The following is a 17,799-nucleotide window of genomic DNA, read 5'->3' on the forward strand; positions in this document are numbered from 1 at the left end:
TAAATGAAAAAACACAATACAAAGTCAACAACATGAAGAAAAGAAATTAAAAACATTATGAAGTTAAATAACATGCTACTGAATGACTGATGTGTTGTTGAAGAAATGAAAAAGAAAATCAAGAACCTTCTTGAAGAAAATGATGTTACCATGTGATCTATGAGTCAGTGAACAATTTAATAAGAGTTTTGAAGAGATGAAACAATTTAAAAAAATCAAAATCCATGAGATGCAGTTTCTGCTTATCTTTGTTAGTGAGATGACTTCTGTCTTTTTAATCCAGTCTACTACTCTATATAAGTCAATTTATTTCTTTAATTATTTATTTGAAGTCCCCTTATTCATATAAGCATGAGGAGTCATTGCAAACCTAGAGGAACAAGCACAATGTGAGTTATGCTTTCCCAGGAGGCAAGCAGGCCACGTAGTCTCCTGGCCAAGGTTTCCAAGAGCACCTTCTGAAGGAAGCTGAGGAAAGTCTTGCATGACTCCTGGATGAGCCACCACACCTGGCAGGCAGGAGCCTGGGGCAGGGATGTCTAGAGGAAAAATGGTGAGATGGTCACAGCAGGGAGGACTCCAGTGCTCTGGGAGTACTGCTTCCCACTTCCCAGCGGTCATTCTCACTGTGTAGAGCGTGTCTCTTAATCAAGTCCATGTGGATAAGAACTTGCACATTTGACCACATGGGAAAAAAATAAACTTTGATATTTCTAAGCCAATACTCGTGGTTTGTTTTTTTCACACGGGGCAGTGTCTTGGCAGCTTCTTTATTGGGACTCTCAGTTCTCTGAAAAGGTTAATGTGGTAACTACAACAAAAAATGTAGAAGTTCCAGACATCACTGAGCCACCTCCTTTTCAGCTCCCCCCAGCTCCCCAGGACAGTATGTGTGATTAGGAATTTCTTTCTAATAGTAAGAAATCTGATCCCTAGTAGCTTCAAAATGACCTAAGGACAGACACAATTCTGAAAGAGGGTGCCAGGGTACAATTTCATCACTTCCCCTGTCTCGATCCCACCAGAAGCTGCCCCCTGCCCCCAAACAGTAGTCTTTGAGGAAGCGGAAACTTGAAGGTAGCTGGAATTTTTGCGGGTTTGCTTTGACCCCAGAGAGGAGTCAGTGGTGAAGAGGTGAAGAAAGGGAGGCCTGGAGACCTTAGAGGCTGGGGTGAAGGAAGAAGGCGTGGGGGCGTGGGGGGCAGGGGAGGATGTTGTCTGCAGCCTGCAGACGCTGTCCCTACCTGGGAGCTTGGGAAGGGCGGATTCCAACACTTGCATAGCAGGCTGGGAGGTCAGGGAAGGAAAGCTCATTTGTGACTGCACTGTGGCATTTCTCATATAAAAGGGCAACTTTCTAGGTCCATGCCAAGACCTGTCACATGGCAGGGAGACATGAAAACACCTGCTCCAGTCACTGTCTCAATGAAATCCATGTTTTGAAGTGTATAAATGACTTGGGTCATATCTTAGGTCTTGACGGTTGTGACTTTCTCCCGCTAAACACAATATTTGATTCTAGGAACTCTTTAATTTTCCTTTGAGGCTTTTTTTTTTCAAAGAGTAGAGGCTTCTGGAAGCTGAGTTGTCTGCAAGGTACAGAACCATCAGCTGTTACAAATGGTTCATAGTCAATTTTCACTGTCTTAAGAAATCCAAAGATCTGTGGCTAATCTATGCTAATCAGTAGTGTCACTCATTTTACTTGTGCTTATTCTAGCACCTCTGCTAGAAAATTGACATGTCTTATCAGAGTATTTCTGGCTCCCGGCCAAGGTTTCTTAGTTACTTCAGCAATGGGCTTGATTCTAAGGCTGAAATTTCAACAGGTGAAGTAGGTGTGTGTGCAGGTATTTTTAAATATAGAATACTTCTGTATCAAACCCCAGAGTCAAAGAAGTTTCACCTCCACTAGCTTGGGGTTTTCTCTATTAATTCAAGCACTCACTCCTTCCATGGCCTACATGCCTCCAGGATAGGAGTGCCAACACAGCCTGCAGCTGAGACAGATGGGGTGGGAATAGGACCCCGTCCCAAGGTGGTTGTCATTGATTTCCAAGATATCACATATAAACAAGAGGACCCATGCATATGCTCAACTGGCTAATTCTCTGGCTCGAAGCCAGCATCCCATATGGGTACCGGTCATGTCCCAGCTGCTCCACTTCCCATCCAGCCTCCTGCTTGTCACCTGGGATAGCAGTAGAGGACAGCCCAAAGCCTTGGGACCCTACACCCATGTGGGGACTGGAAGAAGCTCCTGGTTCCTGGCTTCAGACTGGCTCAGTTCTGGCATTGTGGCCCTTTGAGGAGTGAACCAGCTGATGGAAGATGTTTTTCTCTGTTACTCCTTCTCTCTGTAAAATCTGACTTTCCAATACAATTAAAACCAATCTTAAAAAAAAAAACAAAAACAAAGTAGAACTAATATAACCCAAGCTTCCATTCATCCCACAGCATGGCTGGCTTTGTTCTAATCCTTCTCCAGGCTGTTCTTGACTGGGTCCTAGGGACACACAAAATAACTAGAGGCCCTTCTTAGAACAATCAGAAGTTGACGCCTGTTTTTCTACCTTGTGACCTCCCCTCTCCCACAGCTCAGGGAGTCTGTCTTTCCTCTAGGACAAGAAAAACACAACTGTATACAGCCCCACCCTGTCTTCAATTAATTTGATAAAGTATGTTCTTTGTCATATACTCAAAAGATCAGATAATTACAGTTGGGAAAACAACTTTTTTTTAAAATTCTGAGGATCTGTGTATTATTTACTTACTTGAACGTGTTTTATCTGTCAGTTGTACCCTATTGACTGCTGCTGCATGGAACTTTTCTGTATTCCTGACTTTTATATCCTTCCTGATTGTTCTGTTGATAGTTCAGAGAGGGACTTGAAGTTGCCAACTAGAATCTGGCTTTGTCTGTTTCTCCTTGCAGTTCCATCTGGGTTTGCTTCACATACTTTCAGTTCTGTTGTGTAGTAAATATGCACTTGAAATAGTTTCTCCTTAATGGATTGCCTGCTAATCATCCTGTAATGTCCCTCTCTATTCATCTCTCCTCTGCATATTTCACTGATGCTAATACAACCCCCTTCTGCTTTCTGCTTTCTTTTGATTAGGACTTGCGTAACATGTATTTCCTATCCTTTTTTTTTTTAATTTGGGGCAATAAAAACGCCCCAAGATTTCAAACAGAAAGCTTATTATGAAGTCTTCTTTCCAAGGAAGCGATAATTACATACAATTGTCATGCACTACTACGTTTTTAGTGTGGTGTAATACAGAAATGCAGAAAGGATGAAACAACATAAACATTGTATTTCCTATCCTTATTATCTTCTATCTATCTATCTATCTATCTATCTATCTATCTATCTATCTATCTATCTATCTATCTATATCAGCAGGGCAGATTTTACAGAGAAGAGACACAAAGATCTTCTTATCCACTGTTTGACTCCCCAAATGGCTTACAACAGCTAGAGCTGAGCTGATCCAAAGCCAGGAGCTTCTTGTGGTCTCTCACATACAAGGCTTTGGGCCATCCTCCATTGCTTGCCCAGGCCACAAGCAGGAAGCTGGACAAAAAGTGGAGCAGCTGGGACACGACCTGGTACCCATATAGGATGTCAGCACTTATTGGGGTAGGATTAATCAATTAGCCATTTCACTACCCCTCCCATCCTTTTAAAATCTATTTTTATTGGAAAGGAAGTTTACAGAGAGAAGGAGACACAGAGAAAAAGATCCTCTGTCCTCTGGTTGATTGTTCAAATAGTTGCAGCAGCTGAATATAGAAGGGCTCCCTTTCTTTTAATTTACTGAAATAGTTTGAGAAAAATCTACTTTAGTTCCTTTGTAAAAGCTTGGGAGAGGGTACAGTGTGATGGCTCAGTAGCTAAATTCTCACCTTGCATGTGCCAGGATCCCATACGGGCACTAGTTCATGTCCCAGCTGCTCCATTTCCCATCCAGCTCCCTGCTTGTAGCCTGGGAAAACAGTGGAGGATGGCCAAGGCCTTGGGACCCTGACCCATGTAGGAGACCCAGAAGAAGTTCCTGGCTTTGGATTGGTTCAGCTCCAGCCATTTTAGCCACTTGGGGAGTGAACTAGGAGATGGAAGATCTCTCTGTTTCATCTTTTCTCTGTAAATCTGATCTGTTTTTCAAATAAAAATAAATAAATATTTAAAAAAGCTTGGTAGGGCCCAGCACCATAGGCTTGCAAGCATTTGGGTCCCATGTGGGCATTGATTCATATCATGGCTAATCCAGTTCCTTTCTAGCTCCCTGCTTGTGGCTTGAGAAAACAATAGAGGACAGGAGATCTGGAAAAAGCTCCTGGTTCCTGGCTTTGGATCGGCTCAGTTTTAGCTATTGAGGCCACTTGGGGAGTGAACCAGTGGATGGAAAATCTTTCTCTCTGTATTTCCTTTTCTCTGTAAAATCTGACTTTCCAATAAAAAAAAATAAATAAATCTTAAAAAACAAAATTGGCTTGGTAGAATATACCAATGAATCCCTCTTGGGAGACTTTTTGTTAGACTTTTGATTCAATTTGTTTGTCATTTTATTGCTCTATTCAGGGTTTCTGTGACTTTAGAGTTCAGTGTTGGTAGGTTACATGTGTACAAAATTTATCCATGTCTTCTAAGTTTTCCAACTTGTTAGTGTATACTTTTTTTAAAGATTTATTTTATTTTTTATTTTTATTTATTTATTTTTTAATAAATGTACTTAGTTGATTAGGGTACAAAGGATCAATGGCTACAGGAAAGTGGGTAATACCATTGTTTCCACACTAATATCATTTTTCTCCCTGTATCTGGGCTCAGGGGAGGAATAAAGGGAGAACCCCCACCCAGCCTCCCACACCCATCCTAGATCCCTGATGTGAGGCATGCTCCGAGGGTCCTGCAAAAGCAGTTTTTATAGTTCAACAATTCTGAATTGCTGCCAATCTCACCGTTCCAATCACGATGAAATCGCTTCAGAATCCTCTGGCTAACGTAGTGTCTTCATGGTTGGGGTTCTGAGATCAGCAGTTCAATTGGAGGGATCTCCAAAGAAACTTTGTCTGAGGTGATCCCAGACCTGATTCTTGTGTGTGCTTGCCAATAGAGAATCCAGCACAGTCTGTCACCTTAATCAGCTTATGCACATGCTGGTTGTTGCAATTGCTGGGTCACTTCTGCTTGCAGCCCTGTCTTCCACGTGAACCAATGGGTGTTGTAGTGTAGCCCAATCTTGCCCACTTCATATTTGGCCCTCACGCAAATCAGTGGGAGCTGCAGCCTCGTTGGGGCAACTCCCTGTAACTCCCACCAGTCTTGCCCCATACCCTGGTTCCCATGCATGCCAGGATGTACCGCAGACTTGTTCAGTCTGTCCCACATCCCATTTAGCTCTCATACATGTCAATGGGCATTGAAACCTAGTTCAACCCAACCAACCTTACTCTCCAGCCCACACAACCTGGTGGGTGCCTTTCTGTCTAGCTATCCCTGCCCCTGTCTCAGTTGTGCTCTCCAATGGGAGTTGTAACCCAAGAGGGAGGTGCCCACTATCTCCCTGCTAGGCCACTCCCACTCCCGGATTATGCACACTTCAGTGGTTTTGGAATTTAACTTGACAGGTTAAGCCCCCAGTGCCAGCCTCTGCCAGCTGATGCTGTGGCAAAGCCCAGCCAGCCCTTGCCCACTAATTTTTGCTTGCACCAGTCGGAACAGTCAGCCTAACCTGGCCCTTCCCTGATCTACCTCACTTGAGGTCCATAGGTGTTGTTTTCCTGCCTGGTCTGGTCTGCCCCCATCCCAACTAACACTCTCCAGTGGGAGTGGTTGTCCAGCAGGGGAGCTCACATTCCCCCTGCCAGCTTTGCCCCCTCCTTCCTCCTTGGTTCTCACGTGTGCTGATTGGGTGCTGTGGCCACATCTGGTAAAGCTCACCCCACCTTGGCATTCTGTAATCTGCACTGGTTTGTGTATAAGTTTTTTAATATTAGAATATATTCACTGTTTATCTCTGTGGTATTGTAATGTCTTGCAATGTCTCCCTTTTCATCTTTTTTTTTTTAATATTATTTTTGTGGGAGTTTGGGGGGATCTCAGCCTATACAAAATTGTACCATAATTCAAAATTCAAAATAAAAAGATATTAAAAAAAGATTTACTTATTTTTATTGGAAAGGTAGATTTACAGAAAGGAGAGACAGAGCAAAAGTCTTCCATCTGCTGTTTGCTCTGCATATGGCCGCAATGGTGGGAGTTGAGCTGATCTGAAACCAGGAGCCAAGAGCTTCTTCTAGGTGTCCCATGTGGGTGCAGGGTTGAACCATTGTACCAGGCCCTCATCTCTGTTTTGAGTCCTTTCTGTTTTGCTCTTGGTTAAACTAGGTAATTGGTTGTTTCTTTTATTTATATTTCTAAAACCACATCTTTGTTTCACTGTTTTTTCAAAAAAATTAAATTTTTTTTTTTTTTTATCAAAAAAGCAGATTTACTGAGAGAAGGGGAGACAGAGAGAAAGATCCTCCACCTACTGGTTCACTGCCCAAATGGCCACAATGGTTGGAGCTAAGCTGATCTGAAGCTAGGAGCCAGGAGCTTCTTCTGAGTCTTGCACATGGGTGCAGGGTCCCAAGGCTCTGGGCTATCCTCTACTGCTTTCCAGGGCACAAGCAGGGAGCTGGAAGGGGAGTGAAACAGCTGGGATAAGAATTGGTACCCATATGGGTTCCCAGCACTTGCAAGGGGAGGCTTAGCTAATTGTGCCATTCTGTCCGCCCCCCCCCCCTTTTTTTTTTAAGAATTAGTTATTTACTTGAAAGGCAGTTACAAAGAGGGAGAGAGATATTGATCTTTCATGTGCAGGTTCACTCCCCAAATGACTACAGTGTTGGTGCTGTGTCAACTGAAACCAGCTCTTGGATGAACCAGACTTGTCATGGCCCTTCCCAACCCCAGACTCAGCTCTCACGTGCACTGGCAGGTACAGTGTCCTGATCCAGTCTGCCCCTGGACCCAGCTCTCTTGTGTATGAATTGGTGCTACTGCCTAATGGGGAAACCTTGGAGGACCCATTTCAGGCCTGCGTGTAGGTCCTGCTTTGTCTGCTCTGGCAGTTGTTGAGGTTGGTTTGAGGAGACCCCCCAAGAATTCCCTCCCGACCAATGCCCAGATCTGGTCCCATGGTTTGTTGATTTCCTTTGTCTTTTCCCACTATTACTACATAGGAGCCCATGGCTTCCTTTAGAGCTAATGATATATTTATTTTTATTTTGTAAAATGGGTGCTTTGGCATAAGCTACACATATATGTTGTATGTGGTTATAAAATATGGTTATATTTTATCATCCATCTGTTGATCATGATATAGTGCTTGTCTTTTTTTTTTTTGTCTTAAAGTCTATTTTGTATTATTTAAGTGTAGTTAATTCTTTTTACTTTTGGTAACATTTTTTCCATTCTTCCACTTTTTAAAAAAGATTTATTTGAAACTCAGAATGATGGGAAGAAGAGGAAAGAGTAATCTATCAGTTGGTTCATCCCCCATATGGTCACAATACCCTGGGGCTGGGCTAGAGCAAAGCCAAGAACCTAGAATTTTATCTGGATCTCCCATGGGTGGTAGAGGCTCAAATGTATGGGTCGTGTGCTGCTTTTTCCCAGACCCCTCAGCAGGGAACTGTATTGGAAGCAGAACAGCCTGCACTGAAATTGGCACCCCAGCGTGGATTGCCATGGCAGTTTAACCTGTTGCACCACCATGTCAGCTCTGTGCTCATATTGGTGTTTTCACGGGTGCAGCGAGTCTCTTGTAGGCACCATAGGATGGAGCCTTATTGCTATCCATCTAGCCAGTCATATCTTTTAATTTGGGAATTCAGGACATTTACATTTAAAATTTTCCTGAATAAGTGATACAGTCTGATATTAAAAACCACTTTTTTTCCCATTTATTTTGAATGGTCTTTGTTCTTTCTTCCTCTTTTGTTATTCGTCTTTGTGGGTTGGTAGTTTACCATATTTATAAGGTTTGATTTTTTCATTTTTTTGTCTATCTGCTTTTCTAGTGGGTCTTTCTTTATATTCCCACATGTTTTCATGGTAGTAGTTTTCGTTTACATCTATGTGTATGACACCTGTAAGCAGTTTTCATCAGATTATAGTGAGAGATTCTTTTGATTTCTTGCTTGTCTTGAAAAGTCTGTATCTCTTTTGTTTGAAAGGATAACTTTTCTGGGTAGAGTGTTTCTTCTTGTCAGGTTTCTTATTTCAGATCTTGGAATATGTTGCTCCAACTCTACTCCTACTCCACCCCTTGTACTATGCTTGTATTGAGAAATTTTCTGTTGGCCCAGTGGTTAAAGATGACTTGTTTCTCTCTTGCAGTTTTTAGAATTCTCTGTGTGTTAGACTTGTGCTGTAATATAGCACACTGAACATCATTTGTGGTCATGTTGTTTGGAATCCTAGGGACCTCCAGTGCCTGGTTGCCCATGTCTTTTCCAGGATTGGGGAAGTTTTCAGTTATGTCATTGGATGTATTTTCTATGCCCTTTCTCTGCCCGTCTTCATGGATTCCCCAAATTTGAATATTGGTTTGTTTAATGATGTTCCAAAAGTCCCAAAGGCTATCTTCATGTTTTTTGTTTTGTTTTGTTTTTTGTCTGGCTGAGCTATTTCATAAGATTTTTCTTTAAGTTCAGATATTCTTTCCCCAATTTCATCTACTCTCTCTGTTGTTGAAGCTCTGACCTGTGTTAAAACTGCATTTGTTTATTTGAGGAGAGAAAAAGAAAGGAGAGGAAAGGAGAGAAAAAGAGAAGAGAGGAGAGAAAAAGAAAGGAGAGGAAAGGAGAGAAAAAGAGAAGAGAGGAGAGAGAGGAGGCTAATGCTGCTATCTGGTGGTTTGCTTCCCCTCCCACCCCCCTTAACTGCAAATGTGAGGAATGGTTCAAATATTCTTCTGGAGAGTGAAACCCTGCCATCCTGGACTGGGCACCATGAGGTTACATCTTATTGGTGGGCGACTAGAATGGTGTGTATTTCTTGAGCTGTGAGAAGACAGAAATGGCATCCCGCCTGAGGTTCAGATTAGCAGGAAGTTGGAATGTGGTGCTGGAACTTGGGGTCAAACCCATGCATTCCCATGTGGGATGCAGCCATCCTGGCATCTTAACCGCTAGGCCGAATGCTTGCCCCTTAAGTATTTAAGTATGCTTTTTTTCTTAAAGATTTTAATTATTTTTATTCCAAGGTCAGATATACACAGAGGAAGAGAGATAGAGAGGAAGATCTTCTGTCTGATGATTCACTCCTCAAGTGAGCGCAATGGTTGATGCTGTGCCAATCCGAAGACAGGAGCCAGGAACTTCCTCCAGGTCTCCCACATGGGGGTGCAGGGTCCCAAAGCATTGGGTCATCCTCGACTGCTTTCCCAGGCCACAGTCAGGGAGCTGGATGGGAAGCGGAGTTGCCAGGATTAGAACTGGCTCTCATATGGGATCCTGGCATGTTCAAGGCGAGGACTTTAGCTGCTAGACCACGCTGCCAGGCCCTAAGTTGTTTTCTATTTGACTTATCAAGTTCTTCATTTCTAAGAATTCTGCTTGTTTTTTTCAAGATCTCTGTCTCTTGGTTGAGTTTCTCATTCATTTGGATACGTTGTTTTCCCAGTTTTATTAAACTGCTCTTGTGTTTCCTTGTAATCTTTTTTTTTAGATCATAAATCTACTTTTCTTTAAACTTCTTGAAAAGACATGTCACATCACCTTGCTTTTTGAATGCTTCTTGTGTTACTGAGTTGAGATTTGTGTGTCAAGTAGCTCAGTTGCCTCTACCACTTTTATAAAAGTGACTTTCTCAATAAGTGACATTCCCTTGAAGATATGTGTAGTTTTAGCTTAGTAGACTGTGCTGACTTTGGTTCTAGTTGTAGCTGCTTACAGCTTCTTCAGCTTTGATTGGTGGCTTTTGCTTTCAGTGTGTGTAATGGTGAGCTCAGAGATCAGAGAGTTCTTCCGATACAAGAAACATCCTTTAGGAGTCTAGGTGATTATGACACATGCCACAGTGAGATGGTGCTCCCACTGTGTGACCATTCCAGTTGTGAGAGTGGTGGCATGGGAGACATGTGATGGTAAGGGTGATGCATGTATGTTCTGGATGAGTTCAGGAATGGGTCATGAGTGAGCTGGGAGGAGTAAGTGTGGTTGTAGTGTAGTGTAGTGTAGTGTAGTGTAGTGTAGTGTAGTGTAGTTTAGTATAGAATATAAGCCCTAGGCAAGTGGTGACTTTGGAGAGTACCTGGCTATTGCACAGTTTGACCCCAGCTGGATTGGCTGTGGTTGTGGGGCGAATGCAGCACCGAATGCTGTGGGGCAGTGGTGGCCACAAGTGGAGTAGTTAGTGCAGAGTGTATGTCCTCCATTGATGTCTGGCAGGCAGTCCTCCTCCCTCAGTTTTGCCACTGAATAGTGACGACCTGATCTCTAGGAGTTGTTAGAATACAGGTCAGAACCTTCTCTGAAGCAATTTGAGAGTGCAGCCCTCAGGTAGCTCCCCTAGCTGGGCTCCAAGCCTATGACATCTGTGGAACTTCCCTGTTGCTTGGGTTGTTGACTTCCGCAGCAAGGGGTCCCTCTGGGACTCTCCTGTTCACCCTGTCCCCTGTAACGGGGATTCCCTCTGGCCACAGAAGTAGGGTCACAGTTGTTCCAGTCCGCTATCTCAGCTCTCTGTGGGTCCCCATACCAGTATCTTGGAATGCATGCAGCCATTTGTTTGATTTTTCTGACTTCCTCCCTCTCTTCCTCCCTCTCTTCCTTCCTTCCTTCCTTTCTTTCTCTCTCTCTTTCTTTCTTTCTTTCTTTCTTTCTTTCTTTCTTTCTTTCTTTCTTTCTTTCTCTCTCTCTCTCTCTCTCTCTCTCTCTCTTTCTTTCTTTCTTTCTTTTGGTGGAGGAGGTGGTTAGCATTGGTCACTTCTGTTCTGCCATCTTACTCAGAATATTTGAATAACTGAATCCTCCCAATTCAAAGTTCTCTGTGCTTTTAGCCTTCCAGCCAACGGCTACTGCACCCTCCAGAATTCCTGCACCTTGCTTCTTAGGCACCAAATCACACTGAACTCACTCCTGTCAATGACAGTTGTCATTTCTCTCCCATTTCCTGTCTGGTAATTATCACAACCCTAATTCAGGAAGTTATCATCTGTCCCCCAGACTCCAATGAAGGCCCTGAAAGTTCCTCCAACTTCTTCTGGGAATCATATTACAGTGTAAAGCCCGTATGCCATTCTTGCCAAATGTGGGATAAATTGCAAATTTTTGTGTGCAGTTTCTTATTCTCCCTCCCAGCTTCCCTTTGTACCCCAATTCAACCAAACTTTCTCTGTATGCAGTGGATATTAGCTGATTTTCAGTGTCTCAGCCAAAGTGTGCTTTTTGTTGATTCACACCTTTGCACCCACACCCTACCCATCCTGGCCTGGCTACCTTTTCTGCATCTTCTGCACCCCAGCTTCCATGATTGTGACCCCAAGTTTTTAAGGACACCCTTTTTTCAGTGCCCTACGAGAGGTTGCCAGTGAACCTCATTTTTAAACATCGTCACACTCTCATTCTGTTTTTTCTGCCACAGTGTGAACCACATGAGAGCAGAGACCATGTCTAACTTGTTAATTTCTTCACCACAAACACTGGCTGACTTGTCCACAGTGCTTAGTGACTTTTCATCTGAAGACTCAATGTCCTGGCCGACTGCTGCTTGTCTTTGTTCTGTGTTCTGACTCCCATCTTCGGAAGCCCACTTGTGAGGCGTGGTTTCTAGTGACCACAGTGTAAGGCTCTTCTTCCTCACTGCTCTTAATTCTTGGTCCTGTGGACTTCCCCTGGTCAGCAGGACCCCTCTCCTATTGGAAGGCAGCTATGTGGTTATGTGGGAAGAAGCTTTGTTAGAAGACAGGAATTTGCAGTTGTTGGGGTTAGAGAGGCGGAATCTGTAGCAAGTGCCTACTGCTGTGTAGGGATAGGGTAACGGAGCGATGTTAAATTGTTCAGATGGCCACTCTGCTGTTGCTCCTGAGATGGGCAGAAGATATTTGACAAATATTGAGGAGGGAAGCAAAGAGTGCTAGATATGCATTGATGTCCCTTGCCCCTTCTGGAGGTCCTTGGATTTTTTATTTGTTTCCTTAAGAGGAAGATACCTAAATGCACAACACTAGTCAACTCCCTTAACACGGCATGTCTCCAAAGCCACGGGGTCTCTTATGTGATCATCTGCGTGTGTTCTCTTTGTCTTCTTCGCCCATATGCTAGATCACCATTGCTTTCTTGAAAAACATGCATGCAACCTGCCAGGAATAGTCCATTGATCTTTGGATGCCATGGCAGATGGTGTGTGCCATGTTCGAGGAACCCAGAGGAGGGAGGCAGAACTTACAGTGATTATCTGGAAGTTTGCACACCCCTGTATCTCAGAAGTTGAATGATCTCAAAGGCTTTTGATTCATCTTTATCTGTAGTCCTTGTATTAACATGTTTTGGGGTTTCCTGGCTTGTATTTCAGTTCCCTAGAAGGCAATAGTAATAGCAGGGGACCTAGAGGCAGGCAGACTTACATTTCAAACCCAGGCCCCTCCCACGACCACCCGTTGGGAGACTAATCACTGGTACACCCAGGGGCGCATGGCAGAGTGCCTGTGACACACATGGCACCTGGCATGTTCAGTCATGTCTTTCTTATAGTGATCATGGCTCTTTCTTTCATGATGTGATGACAAGAAAGTTGCTTATGCAAAACGCTGCATGACACACATAGGTTTTAGTTATTGTTTTTTTTTTTAAAAAAGTGTTTTATTGGTATAATAATAAACATTATATAAATAGAATTTAAACATTTCCTGAAAAGTGTGTAAGTTAGCAATTCATTTGAGGTAAGCCTACACATTCCAAGAAATGATTTGGCTCTGAAACAGAGGATATTCAAATTGCCCAGCCATTCTGCATTATTTCTCCATAACTAATACATAAAATAATTCAAATTCATTTCATAAGTTATAAATATCAATCACATATAAATTAACCCAACTCCCCATATTTAAATACTAATAAGTTAAAAATATAATTAAAATAGTGTCCTAGCACACATATGTTTAGTTCCGTAAACAATATAAGTTATGCATCCAGTGGACAGGATGACGTATTCTAACCATGGGCAGCAGTGCCCATGAACTGCAGTGCGCAGGGATGCCCGCACTACATCAGGCGCACCGCACGCAGGGTGAACTCCAGGAAGTCCTTGAGGCCACACAGGATGTAGTGGATTGTCTGCGTCCTTCGCCATTGCTCTTTCAGCTGCATATTCTCCTTTAGGCTGGTCAAAGTGGCTGGCTCAAGAGTGGGTGCTTCTTCAGTAGTGTTGACCTGAAGGGAAAAGAAGAGAAAGGGGATTGTTGAGATACTTAACTACTTTTTCTTCTGTGATGCCATACAGGGGCTGGCATAGCTGGAACCTCGCAGGTGAAAAAGAACCCACAGTTCAATGTTACGGTGAGTTCTGCAGTGACTTCTCCATCTCACCCTTTCTTCCAGTTTCCCATTGGGAGGCATGGATCTAGTGATGTCAAAGGGCTAGCAACATTTCCCCCTTGGATTCCTCCTTGGTCCCCAAGGGGCTGGCTAGCTTGGGAAAGGCCTTGCCCCTCAAAGGACTGCTGCATTGGCATTCCATATGAGCTCGGCAGACATGGGTATCTCAGACGCTCAGCCAGACCTGCTCACTTAGACTCTTTATTACAATAGGAGCTTCTGGGGGCTTCCTGATAACATGAGAAGATGAGGAATCCTGGTTTCTGGCACACCTCTAGAAATGACCAGGACAGGCTCTGCCCTAAGGTTTACTTCAGGAACCTTCCACACCACTATCTTGGGCTCATTTGAACTCCGAGCCATCAGCTCCCATCATCTGCCATCAGAATAGCAAGGTCCTTGGTTCTGCCCTACCCAGCCTTTAGGCCTCAGCCATATCTCCACAACAACTCCCTGGGCAAAGCCAGAAGAGTAAAGCAGAGAGAACCACCGTGACAAGACTGTCACTTGGAAGTTAATGGAAATAGCACAAGGATTTTCTGTGATCTCCATTCCGGGTATCTGTCGCCCACTGGGGAGGTCTTGGCAATACCTCCTTGCATCTTTAGGAGTACATTTTTTTTTTTTAAAATCTCATAGAAATTGATATTCAAATCAACTCTTTGAATATAGCTATAAATGTAATTATTGATGGGTTATATTTTGCACAAGAGAGAGAGAAAAAAAAAAGGCTGACGATTGAGCTCCTCTCGACCCCTTCCCGGCCCTGTCCTCTGAGTCCTTCTCCCCATGCACAGTGGCAAGGGAGGAAGCACTCACCTTTGGCCTCAGGTTCTTGACCAGGGTTTGACTATTCTGCAGCACAATGTCCATGTTGTTGTTTTCCTCATCACTCTTGAACTTGTTCTGAAGGTGCTTTAGGTAGATCTCAAACTCCAAAAGGCCAGCAGTGATTCTCATCAGGCAAATCTCCTAAAGTGAAAAGATGGCAAGAAGATTAGGGCTCAGAATCCTTCTGTGAGCACTCAGCCCTGCCTCCCTCAGCCCTGCTGGAGAATTCCAAGGACCTTTCCAATATCATGTTTTGGGACATCAGATCACAGCCACAGTGACTACCCCATTTAAAACATCAGGAAAAGCATGAAATTAAATCACTGGACCCAGAGCCCAGCAAGTGCTAGACTGATTATCCGCTCCCTGCTCTCTCTCATGTTGGGCTGGACTTCCTTTTCTGCAAGAACTGGAAGTCAGCACAGGGAGTGGGCATTCAGACTGCTTGAGATTCAAATGTCCCATTTGTCTAGTTGGAGGCCTGACTGCTCTGCTCCTGACACGGCTGCCTGCTGGAGTGTACCCTGGGAGGCAGCAGATAATGGCTTGGATAGTGGAGTCCTGCTACTTTACAGGGTAGAACTGGATTGAGTTTTGGTCTCCCGGTTTTGGCATGGCCCAGTCCTGGCTGTTGCAGATGGAAGACTGCCCCTTTCTCCATACCTCCACCCCCACCTGGGTCTTGGGGAAAAATAAAAGTATATGCTGCCTCACTAACTGGAAGGACAGGGCTGTGCAGAAAGACATCAGCAGGGCATGCAGGCCTGGGTCCTGCCAAGAGCAGCTGGAGGAGACAGCAGTCCCCAGGCTCACTTGTTGAACTTGTTGGGTTTCTGATATCTGGCAGTTATAAAGGTCCCAGCACACAGTGACCCTCTCTGGCCATGGCTGTTGCAAGATAGACATCTCTGAAACAGTTTTAAGTTGATCTTCTTCTAAAACATCATGCCCACAGTGTTCACTACATGTATCTCCCTCTTTGTGGGTTGTCTGGGATTCACGCAGCTCTAAGAGGGACTTCTGCCTAACCACAGCCCACACCGAACATGATGACAAGCTCATACCTGATTTGGCGCCGACGGGAAGCATCCGTCTCTTTCTGTCAGCTGTGGAAGGGTCAGGTTGACATCTGACAGTACTTGCTTACAATCCAGGCAGTCGGCGTCATAGTTGCACATCTGGAACAGAAAACCAGATTGGTTATGGCTCAAAGTGTCCATAAAGCAAACACCACTAGAGGGCCAGTTCATGCTCCTACAACAGCTAGAAGAACCTCTTAGAAAAACAAAAGTCACAACCCACTGGCATCCCTGGCAGGCAAGAAGAGCCTCTTAGAGTTGGGGCGAGTGTGGGTTCCGTGTCCAAGCTCCCTGGGGGCTCCTCCTGAGTTTTGGACTCTTTATCTCCACTAGGGCAATCACCTCCCTTGCAAGCAAGTTGTGAAGTCAATCCCACTTGCACAAAGTGGCTGGCACTCAGTAGGTGGTACTTATGATGCCAGCATGGGTACATGTGGTTCAGGGCACAGCTGGAAGGAATGCAGTCCAGAGGAGGTAGGGAATCATCCCAAGATGCAGGAACTGGTTCTGGAGAGCCAGCACCAGGCTCCCAGTTCCTTATGTTGTTCTCCTGTCTTTTGCTTTCTATCAGGTCGAGCCAAGACAATTTTCACTTAAAATTCTGGAGAAGCTTCCATCTACTTGAGATGTTCCCCTTGGAATGCTGCTTCCACCCCTGCCCTTGACGCCCCTCCCTGGAGTCCTAACCACTGAACTTCTACAACTACACAGTTTAGTAACTTTTCTAACTCCCTGGAGAAGCTGAACATTCATTCCAAGTGCCACTTTTCTAATCTTTCCAAAGTTCCAGGAATCAAAGGAATGATGGCGGACCTGATTGTCCAGTTAGAAAGGGCTCCCTGAGAATCAGTCACCCTTCCACCCAGCTCTTCCAGGCTGTGGACAGGTGTGAGAACAGCTGAGGGGCAGAGCACCCAGCTGCAGCCCGTCCTTTCTGGGAGCTAGGACCATCCTTTGAGCAGCTGCAGAGAACTGCAGAAGGCAGTCTGGAATCTAGAACCCCCAAGACCCATCTGTCTCCCCCAACCATAGGGGCGGGTAGGGGGTACTGCAAAAACACGAAGACAACATGTGCCACCCCCCAACACACACACACACACACACACACACACACACCTGGGCTGCCAAGCCTACCCACCTTCTTTCTGATATCGGAGATCTTTGTGAGGATGTAAGAAATGGTAGATTCAATTTTGACCGGCGTTGTGAAGGGTTTATCTGAGGTAGCATCACCTTGGAGCTCTTCTTTGATGGAAACTAAAGGAGCAGTGGGGAAGGCAGTGGCCACCACGAGGAGCAGCCCCAGCGCGAAGCCCACGGGAGCTGGACGGAGGGCGCCTGTGCCGGGGGAAGAGGCGGTTGTGAGCAGCTGCCGCGGGCTGCTGGCTGCGGGCCAGCCCGCCCTGGGCCACACGCCCGCCGCCCTCGCCCTCCACCCTCCCTCGCAAAAGCGCTCCCGGCGGCAGTGGTGGCGGTAGCAGCGGCAGCAGAGGCGCTGGCGGCGCTCCCTGGGCCAGGGATCCACTACACTTACTTGCGAAGACGGAGTTCATAGTTGGGTGCTTGGAGGCCCAGGAGAGTTCTCTGTTTGTCCCTTGGTGGGCTCAGAGGCAGAATGAGCCTTAGCCAGCCCCAGCCTCATATTTATTGGGGGGTTGACACTGTAATTTTGAGACTCATGGGAAAATCCCACATTTGATAAATCTTTGTTGGAGGTGGGGGTGGGGCCAGGGCGGGTGGGGCTGATTGGAAACCTTATTAAGATTGTGCAATGTGACGTCGTCCAGCATCTCAAAAATCACAAATGGGGGGGAAAAGCGCTGCTGAGCTCACCCCCAAGGCTGGCCTGGCCGGGCTGCTCAGCGCTTCCTTCACTTTCTTCCTTCCTACTTCTTCTTTTTGGAGTGTGACTCAGCACTTTGGCACTTTGGTCTTGAGAAAGAGTCAAGCTCATGTCACTTCGAAGTCTGACTCCGAGGCACGGAGAGCTAAAGCTGACTATGTATTTTTTTTTTTCCTTGCACCCGCTTCAAGTAACTTCAGTGACAAGATCAGGGACCAGGATGTACAGCATTCCGCTTTATTCGTATCTGTAAAATCCCTAGACTTGATGTGAGCTGAGTTTTCCCCTGCTCAGACCATAGACCCCACCCTGGTCACCGGCTCCACGCCCCAGGGGGATAACACCCGCAGAAGGAAGTCAGCACAGGGCTTCTTAGTTTTTTGGCTCTCCTGGGGGACCAGGGGCTGCAGAATTACCTGGAGTCTTCAGGTGAAGAGTGCAGTGGGATGCAG

General features: G+C 45.2%; 1 protein-coding gene across 1 annotated transcript; it reads right to left on the minus strand.

Annotated features, from left to right (window-relative positions):
- Nucleotides 1–12,911: 12,911 nt before the first annotated feature.
- IL6 (interleukin 6) lies at nucleotides 12,912–16,785 on the minus strand. Its single transcript, XM_040965003.1, has 4 exons — nucleotides 16,643–16,785; nucleotides 15,490–15,603; nucleotides 14,414–14,566; nucleotides 12,912–13,429 (listed from the first exon to the last, which is right to left on the minus strand). The coding sequence occupies exons 2-4, from the start codon at nucleotides 15,601–15,603 to the stop codon at nucleotides 13,262–13,264; spliced, it is 435 nt and encodes a 144-aa protein (XP_040820937.1). The 5' UTR covers nucleotides 16,643–16,785; the 3' UTR covers nucleotides 12,912–13,261.
- Between the last annotated feature and the right edge of the window lie 1,014 nt (nucleotides 16,786–17,799).

The sequence above is a fragment of the Ochotona curzoniae genome, unplaced genomic scaffold (assembly GCF_017591425.1).
Source record: "Ochotona curzoniae isolate NIBS_2020 unplaced genomic scaffold, NIBS_Ocur_1.0 scaffold_3835, whole genome shotgun sequence".
Taxonomy (NCBI): Eukaryota; Metazoa; Chordata; class Mammalia; order Lagomorpha; family Ochotonidae; genus Ochotona; species Ochotona curzoniae.

Excerpts from the sequence above, each read along its gene's own strand:
- IL6 (XM_040965003.1), bottom strand. The coding sequence starts at position 15,603 with ATGTGCAACTATGACGCCGACTGCCTGGATTGTAAGCAAGTACTGTCA. Across the intron at positions 14,567-15,489 it reads TCCCGTCGGCGCCAAATCAG|GAGATTTGCCTGATGAGAAT; the intron begins GTATGAGCTTGT and ends TTTTCACTTTAG. Across the intron at positions 13,430-14,413 it reads TCAAGAACCTGAGGCCAAAG|GTCAACACTACTGAAGAAGC; the intron begins GTGAGTGCTTCC and ends TTTTCCCTTCAG.